Below are 23444 nucleotides of genomic sequence, written 5' to 3' on the forward strand. Positions count from 1 at the left end.
GTTTAACAAAATATGGAACAGCAATGACACTTGGGAAGCGGTGGGAATAAATGCATCTCAATGGATCAGTGTGGTGGAGGGAAAAGGTCATTGGTGTTGGGTGTGTAATGGGACAGGGCTGGATCTGGGGAAAAGCCGTTGCCTTCAGCATATGGTGGCCAATGGTGTATGGGATTATTCAAACAAAACTAAAAAGTGGCAGGCCGGGTATGGAGATATGAATTTTTTCTCAACCTGGGATCAAACAGAGAAATCAATCTCATGTTCCCCCTACAGTCATGCAAATAACACCACTCCTCGTAAGGAGAATTACCCCGTACCCTTTGGGGGATACTCCTCCTCCTTTGCAAACACCTATATGACAAATGGGTGCAACCGACGCTTCCCGGCCTTAATAGGCCATCACTGGGTATGTGGGACCAGGGCTTATACCGCACTACCAGCTAATTGGTCAGGAATCTGTTATCCCGCCCGACTCTTCCCACAATTCCGAGGGCTAGGAACCTTCCCTCGAGAACGCCTCCGCAATTTCAGGCGAAAAAGAAGGGACTTAACAGATGCCCAATGGTATATAAATAACATAAGCCCCTTAACCTGGGAAGAGGCCATTGGCGGTTCCTTCATACCACTGGGGGGAGTAATACACCATGCAAAAAGGCTCCTAAGGTTACAAGCAGTAGTTGAAATAATGGCAAATGAAACCGGAGAAAGTTTAAGAGCCCTGGCCAAAGAAACAGGGGCAATCCGACAGATGGCCCTCCAAAACCGTCAGGCATTGGACATAGTGCTGGTGGCAAAAGGAGGGACTTGTGCTCTCATTGGAAAAGACTGCTGTGTGTATATACCAGACAACACCAATGAGGTAATAGATCGTGCTAGCCACTTAGAACAAATCGCATATCTTCCCCACGAAGAGCCAAGTTCTTTACGGAAGTGGCTAAGTAACCTTTTCAATTTCTCTGGCATAGGAAACTGGTTGTTTCAGGGAGCCCTAACTCTCCTGTTTGGAATCCTAATTTTTGTATGTTTTCAGTTACTTTCCTGTTGTATCCAAAATTGTGTCAGGCATGCTACACAGATAGCTGCCCCAAACCAGAGTGCTAATTTGATGATTTTAAATATCACTGATGAACAAAGAGATAAAGAACGATTGATATGTGGAACCCAGTCATTGTTGGTCATTGCGTAGCTTGACCAAAAGGAGGGATTGTGAAAGTAGAATGAATTATATTGAAATTGTAATTCATTAAAGAAATGCTACTTGAAGGGTTTGTTGAAATATAGTTGTCAGGAAGAGAAACATTAAGGAGTGTGAGACAATGGGTCCTCAAACTAATTAACTTAGAGCTCCTACTGAGCTAGGAGATTGGTAAACGTTAGTATGCAAATAAGATATGTATGTATATTTGTCAGTTTCTGCTTCCTTTTCTCTCTTATGTTAAATTGGCTTTGGCTTAGCTGTATAAATAAGTTATCTTGAGCCTCAGAGAGAGGCTCACATATCTGGGTGCATAGGCAAAGCGCTTCGCTAATAAACAGAGTGGTCTGACAAATTATGTGAGTCCTGAATCTGACTTTGACACCTCCCAGAGCTGGGAATGGAGAAGATGGGCTGTGGCAGGACAATCTCCCCAGAAAGATCAATATGTCCCTGCCCTGCATGGAGCAGAGGTGGAGCAGGGGATGGGAGTGAATGATGACTTACGGAGAAGAAGGTTGGAGAAGGAGTGGCTGGGCCATGTCTACAGGTAGCGTCAGGGGCCAGGATTGGGGCCCTGAGTGTCACTGAGCTAATGAGACGACAGGGACCAGAGCTGGAGGAACTGAATTCAGCTCACTGGGGGCTGCCACTCTGAGCCCTCAGCCTCATGGATTCAGGGCAAAGTGGCTTCTCCCTGATAGTGTGGCTAGTGGTGGGTGCACACAGCCGGCCACAGCCTAACTCAGCAGGGACAGGAGTTCTAAGGAGAATCTCCCTTCTTGGTCAGCAGTACAGGGCCAATGACACACACCACAGTGGGGAGGGAATAACCACAGCAAAGGAAATAGAGAAAGAACAAGTTAAAAAATATTTAGAGACATTAGGTGTATCCAAGTTGGCAGTGCCTGATGAAATCATCCTAAGGTACTTAAGGAATTAGCTGAAACAATCTCAGAACCATCAGTGATTATCTTAGAGAAGTCATGGAGCATGGGTGATATTCCGGAGACCTGGGGAAGGGCAAACATGGTAGCCATCTTTAAAAAGGGGAAGAAGGAAGACCTTCTTTATTATGAACCAGTCAGTCTAACTTCAATACCTGGAAAGATGCTGGAACAAATTATTAAGCAATCAATCTGTGAGCACCTAGAAGATAAGAAGATTATTAGAAAGAGCCAGCATGGATTTGTCAAGAGCAAATCATGCCAAAGCAACCTCGTTTCCTTCTTTGGCAGGGTTACTGGCTTTGTGGATGGGAGGAAGCAATAGACGTGATGTATCTTGATTTTAGTCCGGTGTTCAACAGTCCCACATAACATTCCCATAAGCAAACTAGGGAAATGTGGTCTAGGTGAAATTATTATAAGCTGCATGCACAACGGGTTGAAAGACCATCCTCAAAGAGTAGTTAGCAATGGTTTGCCATTAAAGCAAGAGGGTGTACCTAATGGTGTCCCACAGGGCTCAATTGTGGTCTGGTACTAGTCAATATTTTCATGAATGACTTGGAGAATGGAGAGTGGAAAATAGGCTTAGAGGAGGACACCAAACTGGGAGGGGTGGCAAGCGCTTTGGAGGACAGGATTAGAATTCAAAACAACCTTGACAAGTTGGGGAATTGGCCTGAAATCAACAGGACGAAATTAAATAGAGACAAGTGCAAAGTTTTTGTGGATACAGACTAACACGGCTACCCCTCTGATACTTGAAGTGCAAATAATTTCACTTAGGAAGGAAAAATCAAAGGCACAGCTGCAAACTGGGGACTAACTGGCTAGGAGGGTCGTACTGCTGACAAGGATCCAGGGTTAGGGTGGATCACAAATTGCAGATGAGTCCCCAACGCGATGCAGCTGTGAAAAAGGCTAATATCATTCTGGGGTGTATTATATGTAAACCATGGAAGGTCATTCTCCTACTCTACTCGGCATTGGGGAGACGTCAGCTGGAGAACTGCGTCCAATTCTGGGATTTTAGGAAAGATGTGGACAAATTCGAGAGAGTCCAGAGGAGAGCAACAAAAATTATCAAAGGTTTCGAAAACCTAACCTATGAGGAAAGGTTTTTTTTTAAAAACGGGCTTTTTTAGTCTTGAGAAAAGAAGACTGAGGGCACCTGATAAAAGTCTTCCAATATGTGAAGGGTTGTTACAAAGAGGGCGGGGATCAATTGTTCCTCATCTTAGGGAAAAGTTTCTAACTGTAAGGGGAGTTAAGCTCTGTAATCGGCTTCCGAAGGAGGTTGTGGAAGCCCCATCACTGGAGGCTTTGGAGACCAGGTGGGACAAACACCTGTTGGAGATGGTCTACATCAGTGCTTCTCAAGCAATCTGACATGGGGGACCGGCAATTTTTTTCCCCAGTGTGCACGCAGACCGGCAGCTGATGGCTCGCGGACCGGCACCGATCCGCGGACCACCACTTTGAGTAGCACTGGTCTACATCATCCTACCTCAGTGCACGGGGCTGGACTTCATAACCCCTCCAGGTCCCTTCCAGCCTGACATGTCTCATTTTATAGAATCGTGGGGGAGGGGGCGGCAGAAAGACCATAGGAGGTTAAAGGGAGGTTTAATGACAAACAGGAGATGGGAAATTTACAGAGATTTACATCAGCTTGAACGTTCCTGGTAAAGGGGAGATTTGCTGAGCATTTGGGAGAATAGAAACTTCTTCCTTCCTTTTGAACAGTCCCAGTCTCTCTGCAGCAGGCAAAGAGACACAATCACATCTCATTTGCCAGGGATGTTTTCGGCTGGAGACTTGGTGTGTGCCTGCCAGTATGAAGGAGACCTTGGGAGAATATGCACAGTGAGTGTGGCAAGCTTCACAGATCTTCATTGGCCCTATGATGTTGCAGGGAACACAGAGGCAAGGAGCTGAGGGGACACAGAGGCAAGGAGCTTGAAGTCCAGCCCCATGCACTGAGGTAGGACAGTGTAATTTCCCCTGGAGGTTAAAGAGTGTCTGGGTTGATCATTGCCAGAGGTATAGGTGAGTAACTGCTGATGGAACCATCGTTCTCGTTTCTCCTCCTTCGCTCCCACTTGAAACCTACCAATGAGAAAAGCAAATCAGTGACATTGCTAACGTACTTGGGGCATTTCATAATGTGTTTCTATTCCACGTTAGGGTTCTGGCTCAGAATGGGAAAGGGTGGGGTGCACTTAGATGGGACAGCAACAAGGGATAGCAAAGCAAGGAAGCCAGGAGGGGGCATTGTGGGTAGCTCAATAGGGGGCACACTCCCCTGGGAAAAAGTGCTGTCTGCAATGCCCCCATGCATTGCTAGGGGGTGCTGTGCTGCAGTGAGCGGCGGCTCAGTAGGGGCTGTTCTTGCATCTTAATCAGCACTGACTCCAATGCACCAGCATAACACTAGGGGGTGCTGTGATGCACGGAGCGGGGAATGGGGGGCTCTCCCTTAATAGTCAGTGCTGACCACAGTATCACAGTGTGGTGTTAGAGAGCGCTGTGCTGCAGGAAGTGGGGTGAGGGGGCTCTCCCCTGATAGTCAGTGCTGACCACAGTGCCAGAGTGCGGTGGTAGGGGGCGCTGTGATGCAGGGAGCGAGGTAGGGCTCAATAGGGGGTGCTCTCTCCTGCCAGTCAGTGCTGAGCCCAATGCCCCAAGATGGCACTGTGCTGCAGGGAGCAGGGCCAGGGCCCAGTAGGGGGTGTGTCACAGAAGAGAAACCATAATAAACCTGGTCTGCTGCATGGAAGGGGAAACCGAGGCACACTACCTCATGGCATTGCTGGCTAAATGCCAAGTTACCTACACTCTAGAAAACATTAATATCTGCATTGAGTTAATACCAGTTGGAAAAGAAGAAGGTTTAACAATACTGAACAGATACAAAGAGATGCCTTCTAGCATCCCAGAGGAGACACACTGGCTATCTTCTGAAATGACCAGACTGATCCACAAAGGGTTAAAAGATACACAGAAATTTACAAGAGCTCATGGGGATAACATGACAATGCTTAGCAACACTTAGGAGTTGTATGGTCAAAGCCTAAAGAGGACCTTGGGTCCACTGCCTCCGCATTAGTCAGTGACTAAAACTCCTGCAGTGAACTAAGAGGGATGGGGTGATGCTCTGTACCTCAAAGTAGCACCGTGGAACCCCCGTATTCACCACTCTCATACAATTATGATATGTTTGCTACAAAGTGTACTTTGTGAGGTATTATTTTAAAAGTCTTCATCAGTTGAACATTAATGTCCTGTTGGATTGCGTATGCTGTCATTGTATGGGAAGTTACGGAGTATTGCTGTGTGTGTGACTGAGATATGTTGTGAGGTTGGGAACACCCACAACCAGCCTTTCAGGTACAACAGTGGAGTAGCCAGGCAGCATTAATGGCTCATCAACACCCATCAAGGAAAGAATCCACTTTCCATAGACTGTATACAATGGAGACTGGTTGACCAATGTGGACCACCTGATCCCCATGTCACAGCAAAGATCTTAGCAAGAAAGTATAAAAGAGGGAAAGTGACATCATCACTTGGCCTCACTCCCAAAACACGTTTGGAGGACAAAGACCTGGAACTGTGGGAGGCAGGTCCCAGGCTGGAGAAGAGTCCTAGCCTGTGTACTGAGGATCTATAACCTGCTTGTACCATCTGTCAGAGTGAGACACTGCTTGATTCAAATCCTGTTTAGTCTGTAGAACTTAGACTGTGAATTTATTTTTATTTCTTAAGGAACCAACTTTGATATCTGCACTTGCTCCTTATAATCACTTCTAAACCATTTTTCTGTAGTTAATCATCTGTTCTATATTTTACCTAAAACAGTGTGTTTTGGTTCAAGTGCCTGGGGAATCTCAGCTCAGGTTACAAAGATGGGTGCACGTCCACTTCTGTTGACAAAGTGGGGAACGAGGTAATGAGCTTACCCTGGCCAGGCTTCTGACCAGTGCAAGATGATACTGCTGGGGGAGGGGGAGCTGGGGGAATTGGCTGGAGCCTCTCTTTTGATGTTTCATGGGTGCCTGGGAGATCATTCATGTACCTCAGTTGGGCATGTCCCTGCCTGTGGATGGCTGTGTACGTGCCGTGCCTGTCAGAGGTTTGTGGCTTGACAACATCACAGTGTGAGAGCTGTAGCTCACGAAAGCTCATGCTCAAATAAATGTGTTAGTCTCTACGGTGCCACAAGTCCTCCTTTTCCTTTTGCGAATACAGACTAACACGGCTGCTACTCTGAAACCTGTGAGAGAGTGTGACGTTCGGTACCACATGGGAACACCCTACACCCCCATGTACATCCGTATAAAATGATTGTGTGGAATCCAGTGCAAAGTGTGTCATGTTGGGTGTCTTCAGAAGGCTCATGAGGCACTGAGCTGGGTTATTATAGTGATGTAGTAATTGTATTAGTAAGGTTATAGGGTGTAATTTCATGTATATAGTTAGGAGGCTGAAAATGTGACCTCGTGGCTTAAAGCAAGCCCAGGCAAAAACTCTCCAAGAGCAGAGGGCCAGTTCACACCTCATTGAGGCATGTATGGGACAAACCCAGCCCTACCTCACAGGAACAAAGGATGCTGGCCTAGGCAGCAACAAAAGGATCTGTTTGAGTGAGTCACCCCCCTTCCTTTGGTCAGTTTGGGACTGCAATGAGGTAATGCTCACCTGACTCTGAAGGGAGGGGGGCAAAGCCAAGAGGGAAGAAAGAACATGCTAAAAGGGAGAGACGTTTGCCATGCTCTTCCTCTCTCTTCCACCTACAGCTACAGATACGACCACCGCCATGTGACTGAAGCATGGGAGAACCCGGCTGAAGGGAAACCAGCCAGCCAGGTGAGAAGCATCTAAGTTTGTAAGGGCACTGAAAGTGTTAAGATCAGCTTAGAATGCGTTTTGCTTTTATTTCATTTGCCCAAAGCTGACTTGTTATGCTCTGAGTTATAATCACTTAAAATCTATCTTTTATCATTAATACATTTGTTTGTTTATTCTACCTGAAGCAGTGCGGTTGGTTTGAAGCGTGTCAGAGACTCCCCTTGGGAGAACAAGCCTGGTACATATCAATTTCTTTGTTAAATTGATGAACTCATAGAAGCTTGCAGGGCCCAGTGGGCAGAACTGGACACTGCAAGACAGAGGTTCCTAGGGTTGTGTCTGGGACAGGAGATATTGGCTAGTGTCATTCAGTTGCACAATCCAAGGAGCAGCTTACATGCCAGAGGCTGTGCGTGAACCGCCCAGGACTGGGGGTTCTCACAGCAGAGCAGGGTAAGCCTGGCTCCCAGAGTCAGGGACTGGAGAGACCAAGCAGATCACCAGTCCAGATAACATCAGAGGGGAATGTCACAGAGAGATACCCCACGTTGGTGGGACAGAGGGCTCAGCAGTCACACAGTCCGGGTTCCACCCAGGGGACCCCGTCTCTGGGAGTTCTTCCCTTGCAGTCACTCCCTGTCCTAATGTCCCAGCATGGCACTAGGAGGCACTGTGCTGCGGGAAGGAGGTGGGAGGGTGATTTTGCCACAGCTGCTTTCCTATGGATAAGTACCATCCCCTCTTAATTATTATCATTGTAGCACCTAGAAGAAATACCTCATGGTGAAGAACACCAATGTGCTAGGCGCTGCACAAACACCAAACAAGATGGTTCCCAATAACACTCCCTCCTTCCCCTGCCCCCCACTCTATGTAATTTGCCCAGGACTCTGGCCATAAACTCCAGTATATCCCCAGACCTGCTGACCTGATTCTGTTGTCCTAAATTCCTCTACTCCAGCTGCTTCCATGAGATCTAGCATCTGCTTTTGCCCTTCCACTCATTTGTGCAGCTGACTTCAAGCTGCTGTGTTCCACCCTAGAGCTGGCTGCATCTCAGCCTAGAGCGAATGATTGCCGGGTGACATCTCAGTGCACCTGTAGGCCCAGCTACCCCACCCCAGAGTTGGCTTCATTTCAGCACCAGTCATGTGACCTCCTGGCAGTACTGCTTGAATGCCCACCATTCCTCACCCTGAGCTCTCCTCTGCGAGGCCCCCTGTGGGTGAGCTGTGTGCACGGTCATCCCGGATGCCTGGGTCCCAATCCCCATCCTGGCATCTCTCCCCTGAAACACAATTCTTTGCACCTTGTAACTACCCAATTACCCATGATCCATTGCAGCAGAGCCTCCCTCCTGTAAACTCCCCACACTCCTTTACCCCAAATTACCCACCATCCTTTGCACGGAAGTCCTGTATTACCAAATCACCGATGAGCCCGTGAAAGGAAGTCCTGCTCTAGCCAATTACCCACAGTCCTTTGCAATAGGGTCTTGTGATCCTAAATTAATCTTGCAGGTGGAGGGTGGGGGAGGAGAGGGACTGAGAGCTGCGGCGCCAGGTAGGGGTGAGCGCCCTGTGCTGCCGACACGGTGCCTGGGTCCCATTTCTCATCCCCATCTCTCTCCCTACACACCTTTCTTCTTCCTCTTGTAGAAACAGATGAGAAGCAGGAGCAGAACCAGACCCACAGCGGCACCAACGCACCCAGCCGCCAGGGGGATGGGCAGAGACCAGGTAGCTAAGAGAAGGGGAAAGGAGAGGTGTTAATCGGCAGGAATCGTACGGACAGAAGAACAGGGAATAGGCACTTACTACCTCCACTATACCCCAGACAGGGCAGGGAACTATGGGTGCCCTCCCCTATAAGGGAAGATTTTCTGCCTGACAGATGCTTTTGGTACCAGCCATGGTGAAATGCTGCCACCTGTGGGTCAATCAGCGATACTGCAACAGGGGGGAATGGATCTTCTTACTGTCCCCTTTAAAGTTTGCAACCAAGGTCTCTCCTTGAAGGTAGCAGGGGCCTGCTGGTAAGATACAGAGGTGGCTTCATTTGGGGGGGCTGTCAGGCACATTTTGGGGCCTCATCCTTCACAGTGACGTTCATAGGCCAGTTTCTGGGGGATGGAACCACCTCCCATTCATGTTCTCCTGGTACCTATATTGTATATTGAACACCAGGGGCAGCAGAGGATGGGGCGGGGAAGGGGCGGCTATACTGTATAATGGGCACCATGGGGCAGCAGGGGGTGGGGGTGGGGAAGGGGCAGCTATACTGTATAATGGGCACTAGGGGCTGCAGAGGGTGGGGGCGGGGAAGGGGCGGCTGTACTGTATAATGGGCACTAGGGGGCAGCAGAGGGTGGGGGTGGGGAAGGCGTGGCTGTACTGTATAATGGGCTCTAGGGGGCAGCAGAGGGTGGGGGGGGAAGGGGCGGCTATACTGTATAATGGGCACCAGGGGGCAGCAGAGGGTGGGGGGTGGGGAAGGGGCGCTATACTGTGTAATGGGCACTAAGGGTAATATAAGGAATGGGAGTTGAGTCAGGCAGCCGTTCATTACACAGCTGCATCATTTCATCAACCGTTGTCCTTCAAAAGACAGCTGGGTGTGTGTGTTTCCCTGTTCTCCCTACTGCAGGACTCTGGAGTATAGCTTTGATGGCATTTGGGGGGTTAGGGGCAGCCTCACCCTTCATGGTGACGTTCACAGCCTGACTCCTGGGGGACGGGATCCACCTCCCCCTCACGTTCTCCTCATAGCCGCAGGTGAATTCCCCGGAGCTCGCAGGACCAGCCCGTGGGAAAGTGAGCATCACAGAATCCGTGCTGGACTCTTTGGTGCTGATCTCGGACCCCATGTCCCCGGGGATAATCTCAGCCCCGTCCTTGTAGAAGTGAAATCTCCACTCGCTGGCATCTCCAGGGGCTATGCAGGTGAGGACTAAGGGGACCCCCTTGATCACCACCCCGGATGGGGGATCCAGGCTCAGCACCGGCAAGGGAAGGGGATCTGAGGAGAGGATAAAGTGGATGGGTCAGCAGGAGATCCAGATTGGGGAAACTGGTAAAAGGTCCACTCTACTGTGTAATGGGCACTGGGGCAGAAGAGGGTGGGGTGGGGAAGGGGCGGCTGTACTGTATAATGGGCACCAGAGGGTGGGGGTGGGGAAGGGGCGGCTGTACTGTGTAATGGGCACCAGGGGGCAGCAGAGGGTGGGGGTGGGGAAGGGGCGGCTGTACTGTATAATGGGCACCAGAGGGTGGGGGTGGGGAAGGGGCGGCTGTACTGTATAATGGGCACTGGGGCAGCAGAGGGTGGGGGCGGGGAAGGGGCGGCTGTACTGTATAATGGGCACTGGGGCAGCAGAGGGTGGGGGCGGGGAAGGGGCAGCTATACTGTATAATGGGCACTAGGGGCAGCAGAGGGTGGGGATGGGGAAGGCGTGGCTGTACTGTATAATGGGCTCTAGGGGGCAGCAGAGGGTGGGGGGGGAAGGGGCGGCTATACTGTATAATGGGCACCGGGGGCAGCAGAGGGTGGGGGTGGGGAAGGGGCACTATACTGTGTAATGGGCACTAAGGGTAATATAAGGAATGGGAGTTGAGTCAGGCAGCCGTTCATTACACAGCTGCATCATTTCATCAACCGTTGTCCTTCAAAAGACAGCTGGGTGTGTGTGTTTCCCTGTTCTCCCTACTGCAGGACTCTGGAGTATAGCTTTGATGGCATTTGGGGGGTTAGGGGCAGCCTCACCCTTCATGGTGACGTTCACAGCCTGACTCCTGGGGGACGGGATCCACCTCCCCCTCACGTTCTCCTCATAGCCGCAGGTGAATTCCCCGGAGCTCGCAGGACCAGCCCGTGGGAAAGTGAGCATCATAGAATCCGTGCTGGACTCTTTGGTGCTGATCTCAGACCCCATGTCCCCGGGGATAATCTCAGCCCCGTCCTTGTAGAAGTGAAATCTCCACTCGCTGGCATCTCCAGGGGCTGTGCAGGTGAGGACTAAGGGGACCCCCTTGATCACCACCCCGGATGGGGGATCCAGGCTCAGCACCGGCAAGGGAAGGGGATCTGAGGGGAGGACAAAGTGGATGGGTCAGCAGAAGATCCAGATTGGGGAAACTGGTAAAAGGTCCACTCTACTGTGTAATGGGCACTGGGGCAGCAGAAGGTGTGGGCAGGGAAGCGGCGGCTGTAGTTTATAAAAGGCTAGCAAGAGAGTAACAAGAAGGGTTTCTTCAGGGATGTTAGCAACCAGAAGAAAGTCAAGGAAAGTGTGGGCCCCTTACTGAATGAGGGAGGCAACCTAGTGACAGAGGATGTGGAAAAAGCTAATGTACTCAATGCTTTTTTTGCCTCTGTCTTCACGAACAAGGTCAGCTCCCAGACTGCTGCACTGGGCAGCACAGCATGGGGAGGAGGTAACCAGCCCTCTGTGGAGAAAGGAGTGCTCCGGGACTATTTAAAAAAGCTGGACGAGCACAAGTCCATGGGGCCGGATGCGTTGCATCCGAGAGTGCTAAAGGAGTTGGCGGATGTGATTGCAGGGCCATTGGCCATTATCTTTGAAAACTCATGGCGATCGGGGGAAGTCCCGGACGACTGGAAAAAGGCTAATGTAGTGCCCATCTTTAAAAAAAGGGAAGAAGGAGGATCTGGGGAACTACAGGCCAGGCAGCCTCACCTCAGTCCCTGGAAAAATCATGGAGCAGGTCCTCAAGGAATCAATTCTGAAGCACTTAGAGGAGAGGAAAGTGATCAGGAACAGTCAGCATGGATTCACCAAGGGCAAGTCATGCCTGACTAATCTAATTGCCTTCTATGACGAGATAACTGGCTCTGTGGATGCGGGGAATGCAGTGGACATGTTGTTCCTTGACTTTAGCAAAGCTTTTGACATGGTCTCCCACAGTATTCTTGCCAGCAAGTTAAAGAAGTATGGGCTGGATAAATGGACTATAAGGTGGATAGAAAGTTGGCTAGATTGTCGGGCTCAACGGGTAGTGATCAATGGCTCCATGTCTAGTTGGCAGCCAGTATCAAGTGGAGTGCCCCAAGGGTCAGTCCTCGGGTCAGTTTTGTTCAATATCTTCATTAATGATCTGGAGGATGGTGTGGATTGCACCCTCAGCAAGTTTGCAGATGACACTAAACTGGGGGGCGAGGTAGATACGCTGGAGGGTAGGGATAGGATACAGAGGGACCTAGACAAATTAGACAATTGGGCCAAAAGAAATCTGATGAGGTTCGACAAGGACAAGTGCAGAGTCCTGTACTTAGGACGGAAGAATCCCATGCACCGCTACAGACTAGGGACTGAATGGCTCAGCAGCAGTTCTGCAGAAAAGGACCTAGGGGTTACAGTGGACGAGAAGCTGGATATGAGTCAACAGTGTGCCCTTGTTGCCAAGAAGGCCAATGGCATTTTGGGATATATAAGTAGGGGCATTGCCAGCAGATCGAGGGACGTGATTGTTCCCCTCTATTCGACATTGGTGAGCCCTCATCTGGAGTACTGTGTCCAGTTTTGGGCCCCACACTACAAGAAGGATGTGGAAAAATTGGAAAGAGGCAACAAAAATGATGAGGGGATGGAGCACAAGACTTATGAGGAGAGGCTGAGGGAACTGGGATTGTTTAGTCTGCGGAAGAGAAGAATGAGGGGGGATTTGATAGCTGCTTTCAACTACCTGAAAGGGGGTTCCAAAGAGAATGGATCTAGACTGTTCTCAGTGGTGGCAGATGACAGAACAAGGAGTAATGGTCTCAAGTTGCAGTTGGGGAGGTCTAGGTGGGATATTAGGAAAAACTTTTTCACGAGGAGGGTGGTGAAGCCCTGGAATGGGTTCCCTAGGGAGGTGGTGGAATCCCCTTCCTTAGAAGTTTTTAAGGTCAGGCTTGACAAAGCCCTGGCTGGGATGATTTAGTTGGGGATTGGTCCTGCTTTGAGCAGGGCGTTGGACTAGATGACCTCCTGAGGTCCCTTCCAACCCTGATATTCTATGATTCTATGATTCTATGGGACAGGATAAGGAATGCAAGTTGCATTGCGGGGGCATTTATTTCACCTCTGCATCACCCCAACAATCGTTCTCCTTCAAAATGCAGCTGAGTGTGTGCACAGGTGCCCATGTGTGTCCCTTTGCCCCCTATTTCAGGAAGCACTGAATATATCTTGCATTGGATTTGAGACTTTAGGGCATCCTCACCCTTCACGGTGATGTTCACAGGCCAGCTCCTTGGGGACGGGACCCACCTTCCGCTCACATTCTCCTCATACCCGCAGGTGAATTCCCCGGCGCTGTTGGGACCAGCCCGTGGGATGTTCAGCACAGAGACATTCCTAGAGTTGGTGCCAGGCTCCTTGATGCTGATCTCAGACCCCGCATCCCCAGGGACAATCTTTGCTCCATCTTTGTAGAAGTGAAACCTCCATTCGCTGGCAGCCCCAGGGGCTGTGCAGGTGATGAGCAGAGGGAAACCTTCGTTCACCTCTCCTGATGGGGGATCCATGCTCAGCACTGGCCGTGGAGGGGGATCTGCGGGGAGCAGCAACACGGAGAGGTTAGCACGGGAACCACAGTGCTGAGTGTGGAAAAGCAGCGGCTATACCAGGGGTGGCCAACCTGAGCCCGAGAAGGAGCTAGAATTTTCTAATGTACATTGCCAAAGAGCCACAGTAATACGTCAGCAACCCCCCATTAGCTCCCCGTTCCCCCCACTCCCAGCTCCTCCCACCCACCGGCAGCCCCACAGATCAGCACCTCTCCCTCCCTCGCCGCACTTCGCGATCAGCTGTTTCCTGGTGTGCAGGAGGCTCTGGAGGAGAGGGGAGAGGAGCGAAGTCAGGGCAGGCTCAGGGGAGGGAGCAGGAAGGGGTGGAGTGGGGGCAGGGGCTGTGGGAGAGCCAGGGGTTGAGCAGTGAGCACCCCCCGACACACTGGGAAGTTGGCTCCTGTAGCTCCAGCCCCAGAGTCGGTGCCTAGACAAGGAGCCGCAGATTAACTTCTGAAGAGCCGCATGTACCTCCAGAGCCACAGCTTAGCCACCCCTGGGCTGTACTGTACAATGGGCACCGGGGGCAGCAGAGGGTGGAGGCGGGGAAGGGGCGGCTATACTGTATAATGGGCACTAGGGGTAGCAGAGGGTGGGGGAGGGAAGGGGCGGCTGTACTGTATAATGGGCACTAAGGGGCAGCAGAGGGTGGGGGTGGGGAAGGGGCGGCTGTACTGTATAATGGGCACTAAGGGGCAGCAGAGGGTGGGGGTGGGGAAGGGGCGGCTGTACTGTATAATGGGCACTAGGGGCAGCAGAGGGTGGGGGTGGGAAGGGGCGGCTATACTGTATAATGGGCACTAGGGGGTAGCAGAGGGTGGGGGTGGGGAAGGGGCGGCTGTACTGTATAATGGGCACTAGGGGCAGCAGAGGGTGGGGGTGGGAAGGGGCGGCTATACTGTATAATGGGCACTAGGGGGTAGCAGAGGGTGGGGGTGGGGAAGGGGTGGCTATACTGTATAATGGGCACTAGGGGCAGCAGAGGGTGGGGGAGGGGCGGCCATGCTGGGTGGCACTGTTTGAGAGCCAAATACTTTGTTGCCTTACTGAGTTATTGGTTGCGGGGTGGGTGGGTGTGGGTGTGTGTGTGTGTGTGTGTGCGCGCGCGCTGTAGGAAGTGTTGTTTGTATGTAGGGGTTGATTTTATTCTCTAGGGCAGCCTCACCTTTCAAGGTAACAGTCACAGCCTGGCTCCTGGTGGACAGGATCCATCTCTCACTCTGTTTCTCCTCGTACTGACAGGTGTATTCCCCGGTGCTGTTGGTGTCAACTCGCGGGATGCTGAGCACAGAGACTGTCATTGAGCTAGTCCTGGGCTCCGCAGTGCTGATCTCAGACCCAGCGTCCCCAGGGATGATCTTGGCTCCATCCTGGTAGAAGTGAAACCTCAGCTCTCTGGCGTCCCCGGGGGCCGTGCAGGTGATGAGTAGGGGGTGCCCTTCGCTCACCACTCCAGACGTGGGATCCACACTCAGTGTCGGCTCTGCAGGGGGGTCTGAACGGGGCAGCAAAGGGTCGGGGTCAGCCAGGGCAGGAGATGGAGGAATGTGAAAATGTGGTTCGGAGAATGGAACGGATGCATCTTCCCTCCCTCCAGGACTTTGAACAAGTTGTTGGAGCTGGAATTGGGAATTCCTTCCTCAGAAAACTGCCTTGGGGGGTTGCTAGCCATTGGGTTACTGTGTTGGGCAGCCATGCTCCTGGAACCCTATGGGTCTTGGTTTTTATTGGGCAACTAAGACTGGTGGCCATGTTGGTAGCTATGTTTGGGCAATCAGGCTCTTTTCAGTTGGGTAGGAATGTTGGATTGCCATGTTGTTGGCAGTTGAACAGCCATGATGGGTGGCCATTTTAGAAGTTGGGGGGTAAGTTGGGTGGCCATGTTGTTGCCAGTTGGGCAGCCATGTTTATTTTGTCGAGTGTGAGCAGCCATTTTGGATGGGCATGTTAGTATTTGGGCTGCCATGTTGGGCTGCAAAGTTGTTGCCAGTTGACCGGCCATATTTACTGGCCATTTTGCTAAGTGTGAGACTCCATATTGGATGGGCATGTTTGCCTGCTATTGGGCAGCCATACAGTTGCCAGTCGGACAGCCATGTTAGGTGTCCATGATTCGGGAATGAATGGCTGGGAAATAACCCATGAAAGATAAACCATGGCATATATTACCTGCTCCTGAAAGACAATGGGGCAGACAGACCCTCCTCCATAATGGCATGACTTTGACAGTCATTGACATTCAAAAGTTAAGTGTGTGTGTGTGTGTGTGTGTGTGTAAAAGCAAGAACAAAGGGAGAAGTGGGTCTCTTGATATTTAAATAGCTTCATTGTGGTTTACAGAGATAGATAGAGGGGGGTATGGAGAGAAGGAGAGAGAGAGAGAGTATGGGGATAGATAGATAAATAGATAGATACAATAACTCCTTGCTTAAAGTTCATAGAATCATAGAACATCAGGGTTGGAAGAGACCTCAGGAGGTCATCTAGTCCAACCCCCTGCTCAAAGCAGGACCAATCCCCAATTTTTGCCCCAGATCCCAAACGGCCCCCTCAAGGATTGAATACACAACCCTGGGTTTAGCAGGCCAATGCTCAAACCACTGAGCTATCCCTCCCCCCCATAAGTTGTACTTATGTTCCAGAAAAATGCTTCTTTAAGCAAAGCGATGTTAAGTGAATCCAATTTCCCGATAAGAATTAATGTAAATAGGTGGGGTTAGGTTCCAGGGAATTGTTTTTTGCCAGACAAAAGACTATATATATACACACACACACACACACAGTGTAAATTTTAAACAAACAATTGAATACTGTACACAGCAAAGATGATTGTGAAGGTTGGTAGAGGTGATGAAGTCAGAGGGTGGGATACTTCCCAGGGAATCCTTTACTGCTAAATGATGAACTAGCACTTGGCTGAGCCCTCAAGGGTTAGCACATTGTTTTTAATGTAGCCTCACACTCTACAAGGCAGCAGGAATGGAGGGAGGAGACACAATAGACGCATGGCAGTGACTGCAAACATTCCCTGCGGAAACTGAACGTTATGATGAACCCAGGCTATCCCACTGGAGAGCACCACTCGCTCCACTTTCCGAAGTGCCAGGTGGTGCACGTGTGTGTGAGAGAGAGGGATAGACACACACACACTGGGTGTGTGTGAGAAAGAGAGAGAGACACCGTGTGTGTGTGTGAGAGAGAGAGACGCGCATTGCCCCTTTAAGTACGCTGACTCCATTCTAAGTACATTGCCTTTTTAAGTAGATCAGCAAGTTGAGACAGCAGCCGCTGCCAGCAAGCTCCTTCCGTCCTGAGCCCTGTCGTGTGTCGTCCCCCCCTGTGGCGATGGGGGCCAGGAGCAGGGGCAGGAGCGGGAGCGGGAGGAGGGGACACCCTGACATCAGCAACGCTCCCCCCGCCCCCAGAAAGCAAGGCAGAGGGCAGGAGCAGAACAGGGCAGTGGCGGGGAGGGACACCTGAACTGCCGGCAATTGGTAGCCTGCTGGGTGGCTGCCACCCAGGGAACTTAGGGGAGCCGATGCGGGGGCTGCCGGCCCACCCTGGCTCCAAGCCCCCACCAGCTCCACCGGCTGCTCTCCCTGCAAGCAGTGGACGAAGCAGGCGGCTGCCAAACGGCGTTATAAGGGAGCATTGCGCAGCTTTAAACCAGCCTGTTCTCTACGAGATCAGCCACGTCACATCGTTAACCGGGGATGGTCAGGGAGGAGTTCCTGTAGATCAGGGGTCTCAAAGTCCCAGCCTGCGGGCCGTCTGCGACCCGAGATCCTCCCCATTGTGGCTCGCGGGGCTCCAGCAATTTGGAGGCGGGTCTCTCCCTTGGTCCCGCCTGCTACCCTCCCCCTGGGCGTCCCCCGGGCGATTTAAAATGGCCCGGGGCCCCGCCCACCATCGGCAGCAGCGGCTCCACATGGCTGCCGGACCCTCCCTGTGGCCCCGGGGCGGGGCGGGGTGGGGCTGGGCCTCCGCGTGCTGCCCCTGCCCCGAGCGCCCCTGCACCCAATGGGAAGCTGCAGGGGCGGTGCCTGGGGGCAGCAGCGCATGGAGGCCCCCTGGCCCATCCTGCCTTGGAGCCCCAGGTAAGCGCCGCACCCCCCAACCCCCTCCCAGAGCCTGCACCACTCCCCCCTGCTCCTGCACCCCCACCCCCTGCCCCATCCCAGAGCCTGCTCCCCAGAACCTCTCCCCCACCCAAACTCCGTCCAAGACCCCAACCTCTCACCCCTTCTGCACCCAAACTCCCTCCCAGAGCCTGCACCCTGCACCCCAATCCCCTGCCCCAGCCCAGAGTCTCTAACCAAACTACATCCCAGAGCCTGCACCCCAGTCCCCCTCCCCCACCCAAACTCCCTTCCAGACCCCAACCTCTCACCCCTTCTGCACCCAAACTCCCTCCCAGAGCCTGTGCCCTGCACCCCAATCCCCTGCCCCAGCCCAGAGCCTGCACCCCAGACCCCCTCCCCCACCCAAACTCCCTTCCAGAGCCCAACCTCTCACCCCTTCTGCACCCAACCCCCTCCCCCCACCCCCCGCCCAGAGCCTTAGGCAGGTGGGAGGCAGAGTTTGGGGGGGGCGGAGTTTTGGGCGGCATGAGTGACATTATTGTCCCGCTGGGAGGATTTGAGGACTGGCACTGGCCCTAAGGTAAATTGAGTTTGAGACCCCTGCTGTAGATAGTGTGACAAAGTCAGGCCGGACGGCTGCAGGAGGGGCTGGGAAAACAGGTGTGTTAGCCCTAGAATGGGAAAGGCCCTTTTTCTACAAGCTGGGAAGGGATTACTTCAGGTCAATTAGGGACACCCGAGTCCAATTAAGGGCTGCCTGAAACCTGTTAAAACCTCTCTCCGGGGAGGGGGAGAAGTTTGCTTCCGTGCATTATGGACTTGTTTCCCTTTGTTTGGCAGAGGAGCACTCCTCAGGCCTGCCCCGAGGCCAACCGGGAAAGCTCTGAGAAACAAACCCCGAAGAGGGAAGACAGACACGCTCCAGAGTGGGGCTGACTTACCCCAGGCCGTGTCCCTGCCAGAGGAGGGAGCACTAAAGGGGTGCCTTGCCACAACAGATTGTTAGATAGATAGACAGGCAGACAGACGGACCTCACCTTTGACTCTGATGGTGATCCGGTTGCTCTCCTCGGAGCGGACGAAATGACCAGGCTTGCCCGTGTAATAGTTACAACTGTACGAACCCGCACTCTGTGGCTCCGTGATGTTGAGGTTGTAGGTGTGTTTCCACCCGGAGGACGCCTTGGCTGAAACAGCCCATCCCATATTGCTGTAGTATTGGAATACCGACACCCGATCCTTTGCAGGGGGAGCAGAGCATGTGAGGCCCACGATGTCTCCAAGCAGGTATTCAACCTTCTGGGGATGCACGGAGAAGGCTGGGGCTGGGTGGTTAGCTGGGGAACCAAGATTCCATTAGCACCAGCTCATAACCCACCATGGGGTCATGGGATTCAAGCAGAATCTCGGCGTTTGTTAAAAAGAGATGAAAGAGTGGTGAAGGAGGAAATCTCAAGATGGTGACTTGACTGTGACCTTCCTGAGTCTGCCCAGAGCCTGAGCCCCTCGCTGTGAGAAGGGGCAGCTGCCCTGTGTGTGACAGGGCTGAGGTGAACACGGCACAATCTCTCCCCCCCTTGGGAAGGTGGAGGGAGGCCATCCCACATCGGCTCCCCCCAGGGCTGCCCCGTGGCGTGATGCAAGGTACAAGAGAAAGAGGAGCTTGGAACTCCAAATAGATGTGGGGTCAGACCACTTCCTCTCTGAGCGGAAGCATTCACAATGTGCAGGTTCCCTCCACCAGGGGAAGCGTGCTGGCTCAGCTGGTCCCGGAGCTGAGCTCATCATCATTAGCCCTGAGTTCCTCTCCACCCAGGTACACAGAACCCCCCACCCCTGCCAGTGTATGGTTCCCTCCCCTGCAGAGGGCAGGGGGGCACCCGTCTTTCATTGCCTGGTGGGGGCCTCTCTGCTGGGACCTGGGCGGAGACCCACCCAACTCATCTCACCTGCTCTGGGACAGGAACGGTGTTAGTCGGAATGAACTGGGGCTGGCCAGGCATAAGGAGCAAAGAGGGAGTTGGAGACCTCCGGACTCAGCTACCCCCTACCTGCACTTCCACATCTCACAGCTTCAAAGGGGGGAAATACCCCACCCCGGCTCCCAAGACATTCCTACCCCCAGCAGTGGCATCTCAGTGAGGACCGGCATCAGCATTACCTGCAGGGGACACCAGCCGGGGAAGGAGCTGGAGAGAGGCTGAAAGAGAGAGAAGAGTTGATGAGACCTCCAAGTACACAAGAGATGGGATGCTGGGGAGAATGGGGGAGGTGGGTACCCGGAGAAGACAGACAGACAGACAGGGAAGTCACTCACCCAGCACAGGCAGAAGGAGAGTTAGCGCCATGCTGCACGGGTCCCTCTGGGGCTGGGAGCTGGGTTCTCAGCTCAGCCACCAGCCGTGTCTCCCTCCAGAAGGGTGACTGACCCTTCTGCTTTGTCCGTCCCACGAGATGGACAATCCCATGACAGGATGCGTTGCTCATCCCTCGGCCCTCCCTCCCTCCATCCCATGATCTCTGAGAAGTCATGGGCTCCAACCCAACACAGGAAATCCTGGCGCAACCACAATCTCGGCCTCTTCCCCTCCACAGCCCATCTATTCGCCTCTGTGGCCACAGATGCCACCGGCCCTTGTTCTGTGGACCATCCACACACCTTTTCCTGCTGCGCCCTCCCTGAGCTTGTATTTCCCACTCTGCAATCCAGCAAGTGTCCCTGCGCTAGGCTCCCAGCTCCTCGGCCGTCACCTCTCTTGGGTGGAGATGCACATCTCTCACCCTCCCGTGTGGGGATTTTGCTGGCTGCACAGTCTCCTGCCTTCACTGGGACTTCTCCGGCGAGTACTTCTGTCTATACCGGTTTGTGTTGCCTTCCTCTCAGAGTCTATAAACAACACAATTGCTAGCAGTTTCCAGTGATCACACAGCACTTTCTAACCAAGCCCACTGCGTCCTGAGGGGGAAGCACTACTGGGGAAACATTTCAAAGCAACAAAAGACCCTCCATGCATGCTAATAGGCTCACCGGAGATCCCCATCCCCACCCTGGCTCTGGCCGGTGTCAGTCTTTCCAGCCCTCAGACCCTTAGCCTGGCCTCTCTGCTTGGACCTGGATTGGGGCCCTGTGTGGACCGGAGCTCCTCTCCTTTAGCTGGGGCAGAACCAACTAAGCCCCAAGCCTGTTGTCAACCAAGCTGTTTATCCACTGTCCTTTCTTCGTAGGCTCATCTTGGGAGAATCCAGTTTGAACCAATATTTGGGAGCATCTTCTGTGGTGGATGGGAAGGGGGGGTATGTCTCTGAAGTTGTTACAACCTGTTCTTAGTTCCTGGGTGAGTGTGGTTCCCCTCCCACCATGGGACTACACACAGTAATATCTCCCAGAGATAGAGCAGGAAAGTGTCCCATTTCCATCTCCGCAGTGCCCGGACCCCTTACCAGTAACGATCCAGTCCAGATCGGAAGACATCAGGAGGTGGAGAATTGACCTCTTCCATTAGGATTGCATTCTAATGGCTGATCACCCTAAGCAGTGCCTTATTTCCAATTTGTATTTATCTGGTTTCAGCTATTTAGAAAAGCTGGACGAGCACAAGTCCATGGGGCCGGATGCACTGCATCCAAGGGTGCTAAAGGAGTTGGCGGATGTGATTGCAGAGCCTTTGGCCTTTATCTTTGAAAACTCATGGGAATTGGGGAAGGTCCTGGATGACTGGAAAAAGGCTAATGTAGTGCCCATCTTTAAAAAAGGGAAGAAGGAGGATCCTGGGAACTACAGGCCAGTCAGCCTCACCTCAGTCCCTGGAAAAATTACGGAGCAGGTCCTCAAGGAATCCATTCTGAAGCACTTAGAAGAGAGGAAAGTGATCACGAACAGCCAGCATGGATTCACCAAGGGCAAGTCATGCCTGACTAACTTAATTACCTTCTGTGATGAGATAACTGGATCTGTGGATGAGGGGGAAACAGTGGATGTGTTGTTCCTTGACTTTAGCAAAGCTTTTGACACAGTATTCTTGCCTGCAAGTTAAAGAAGTATGGGCTGGATGAATGGACTATAAGGTGGATAGAAAGCTGGCCAAATCATCGGGTTCAATGGGTAGTGATCAATGGCTCCATGTCTAGTTGGCAGTTGGTATCAAGCGGAGTGCCCCAACAGTCAGTCCTGGGGCTGGTTTTGTTCAATATCTTCATTAATGATCTGGAGGATGGCGTGGATTACACCCTCAGCAAGTTTGCAGATGACACTAAACTGGGAGGAGTGGTAGATACGCTGGAGGGTAGGGATAGGATACAGAGGGCCCTAGACAAATTAGAGGATTGGGCCAAAAGAAATCTGATGAGGTTCAACAAGGACAAGTGCAGAGTCCTGTACTTAGGACGGAAGAATCCCATGCACCGCTACAGACTAGGGACCAAGTGGTTAGGCAGCAGTTCTGCAGAAAAGGACCTAGGGTTACAGTGGACAAGAAGCTGGATATGAGTGTGCCCTTGTTGCCAAGAAGGCTAACGGTATTTTGGGCTGTATAAGTAGGAGCATTGCCAGCAGATCGAGGGATATAATCGTTCCCCTCTATTCAACATTGGTGAGGCCACATCTGGAGTTCTGTGTCTAGTTTTGGGCCCCACACGACAAGAGGGATGTGGAAAAATTGGAAAGCGTCCAGCGGAGGGCAACAAAAATGATTAGCGGGCTGGAGCACATGATTTATGAGGAGAGGCTGAGGGAACTGGGATTATTTAGTCTGCAGAAGAGAAGAATGAGGGGGGATTTGATAGCTGCTTTCAACTACCTGAAGGAGGGTTCCAAAGAGGATGGATCTAGACTGTTCTCAGTAGTAGCAGATGACAGAACAAGGAGTAATAATCGCAAGTTGCAGTGTGGGAGGTTTAGGTTGGATATTAGGAAAAAACATTTCACTAAGAGGGTGGTGAAGAACTGGAATGGGTTACCTAGGGAGGTGGTGGAATCTCCTTCCTTTGAGGTTTTTAAGGTTTTAAGGTTTGACAAAGCCCTGGCTGGGATGATTTAGTTGGGGATTGGTCCTGCTTTGAGCAGGGGGTTGGGCTAAATGACTTCCTGAGATCCCTTCCAACCCTGATATTCTATGATTCTATGATTCCAGCTGTTGTTTCTTTCCCCTGTAGATTAAAGAGCCCTTTAGTAGCCAGTATTTTCTCCCAGTGAAGGTCCTCATGTGCCCTTATCCATCACCTTTCTCTCTTATTGATAAGATAAAGAGATTGAGCCCCCTGCTCTAACCACCAGACCTCACTCCCTTCCCAGAGTTGTCTATAGAAGCCAAGAGTCCTCACACCCAGCCCATTTGCTCTAACCCACTAGACCCCACTCCCCGCCCACAGCCAGGATTAGAACCCAGGAGTCCTGGCTCCCAGACCCCCTGCTCTAAACCAGTAGATCCCACTGTTACATCCAGACCAGTGAGGGGTTGAGTCTCCCCTGCCTTGCAACCTCAGGTGCCATACAATGCCTTCCTGAAGTACTCCCACCTGGCTTGCTCACAAACAGCCTTACAGCATGCAAGCCACACTCCGTCTCATCGGCCTGGGTTATACTGGCAGGGTGACCCCAGCACATCCCCAGTCCCAGATCTTCCCCCAGAAATGCATATCTTGTCCTGCCCAGTCCTCTCCTGGACAGTAAAAATATATTAAGTTTGTTCTATTTCATACCATCTTATTACCTTAAATAGTTACCCAGACACTTCAACTTCCACACACTGGATTAGATAAAACAGTAAAACAAGATTATTAACTACGATGAGACAAATTTCA

The 23444-nt window shown here is 52.0% G+C and overlaps 1 protein-coding gene across 1 annotated transcript; it reads right to left on the reverse strand.

Annotated features, from left to right (window-relative positions):
• Window positions 1–3888: 3888 nt before the first annotated feature.
• LOC141997542 (immunoglobulin superfamily member 1-like) lies at window positions 3889–20072 on the reverse strand. The gene is made up of 9 exons (XM_074969923.1): window positions 19963–20072; window positions 19807–19845; window positions 18683–18982; window positions 14729–15058; window positions 13218–13547; window positions 10759–11079; window positions 9694–10014; window positions 8635–8739; window positions 3889–4254 (listed from the first exon to the last, which is right to left on the reverse strand). Exons 1-9 carry the CDS (start codon window positions 19991–19993, stop codon window positions 4157–4159), a joined length of 1875 nt encoding a protein of 624 aa, XP_074826024.1. The 5' UTR covers window positions 19994–20072; the 3' UTR covers window positions 3889–4156.
• Window positions 20073–23444: the final 3372 nt, after the last annotated feature.

The sequence above is a fragment of the Natator depressus genome, chromosome 13 (genome assembly GCF_965152275.1).
Source record: "Natator depressus isolate rNatDep1 chromosome 13, rNatDep2.hap1, whole genome shotgun sequence".
Lineage (NCBI taxonomy): Eukaryota > Metazoa > Chordata > Testudines > Cheloniidae > Natator > Natator depressus.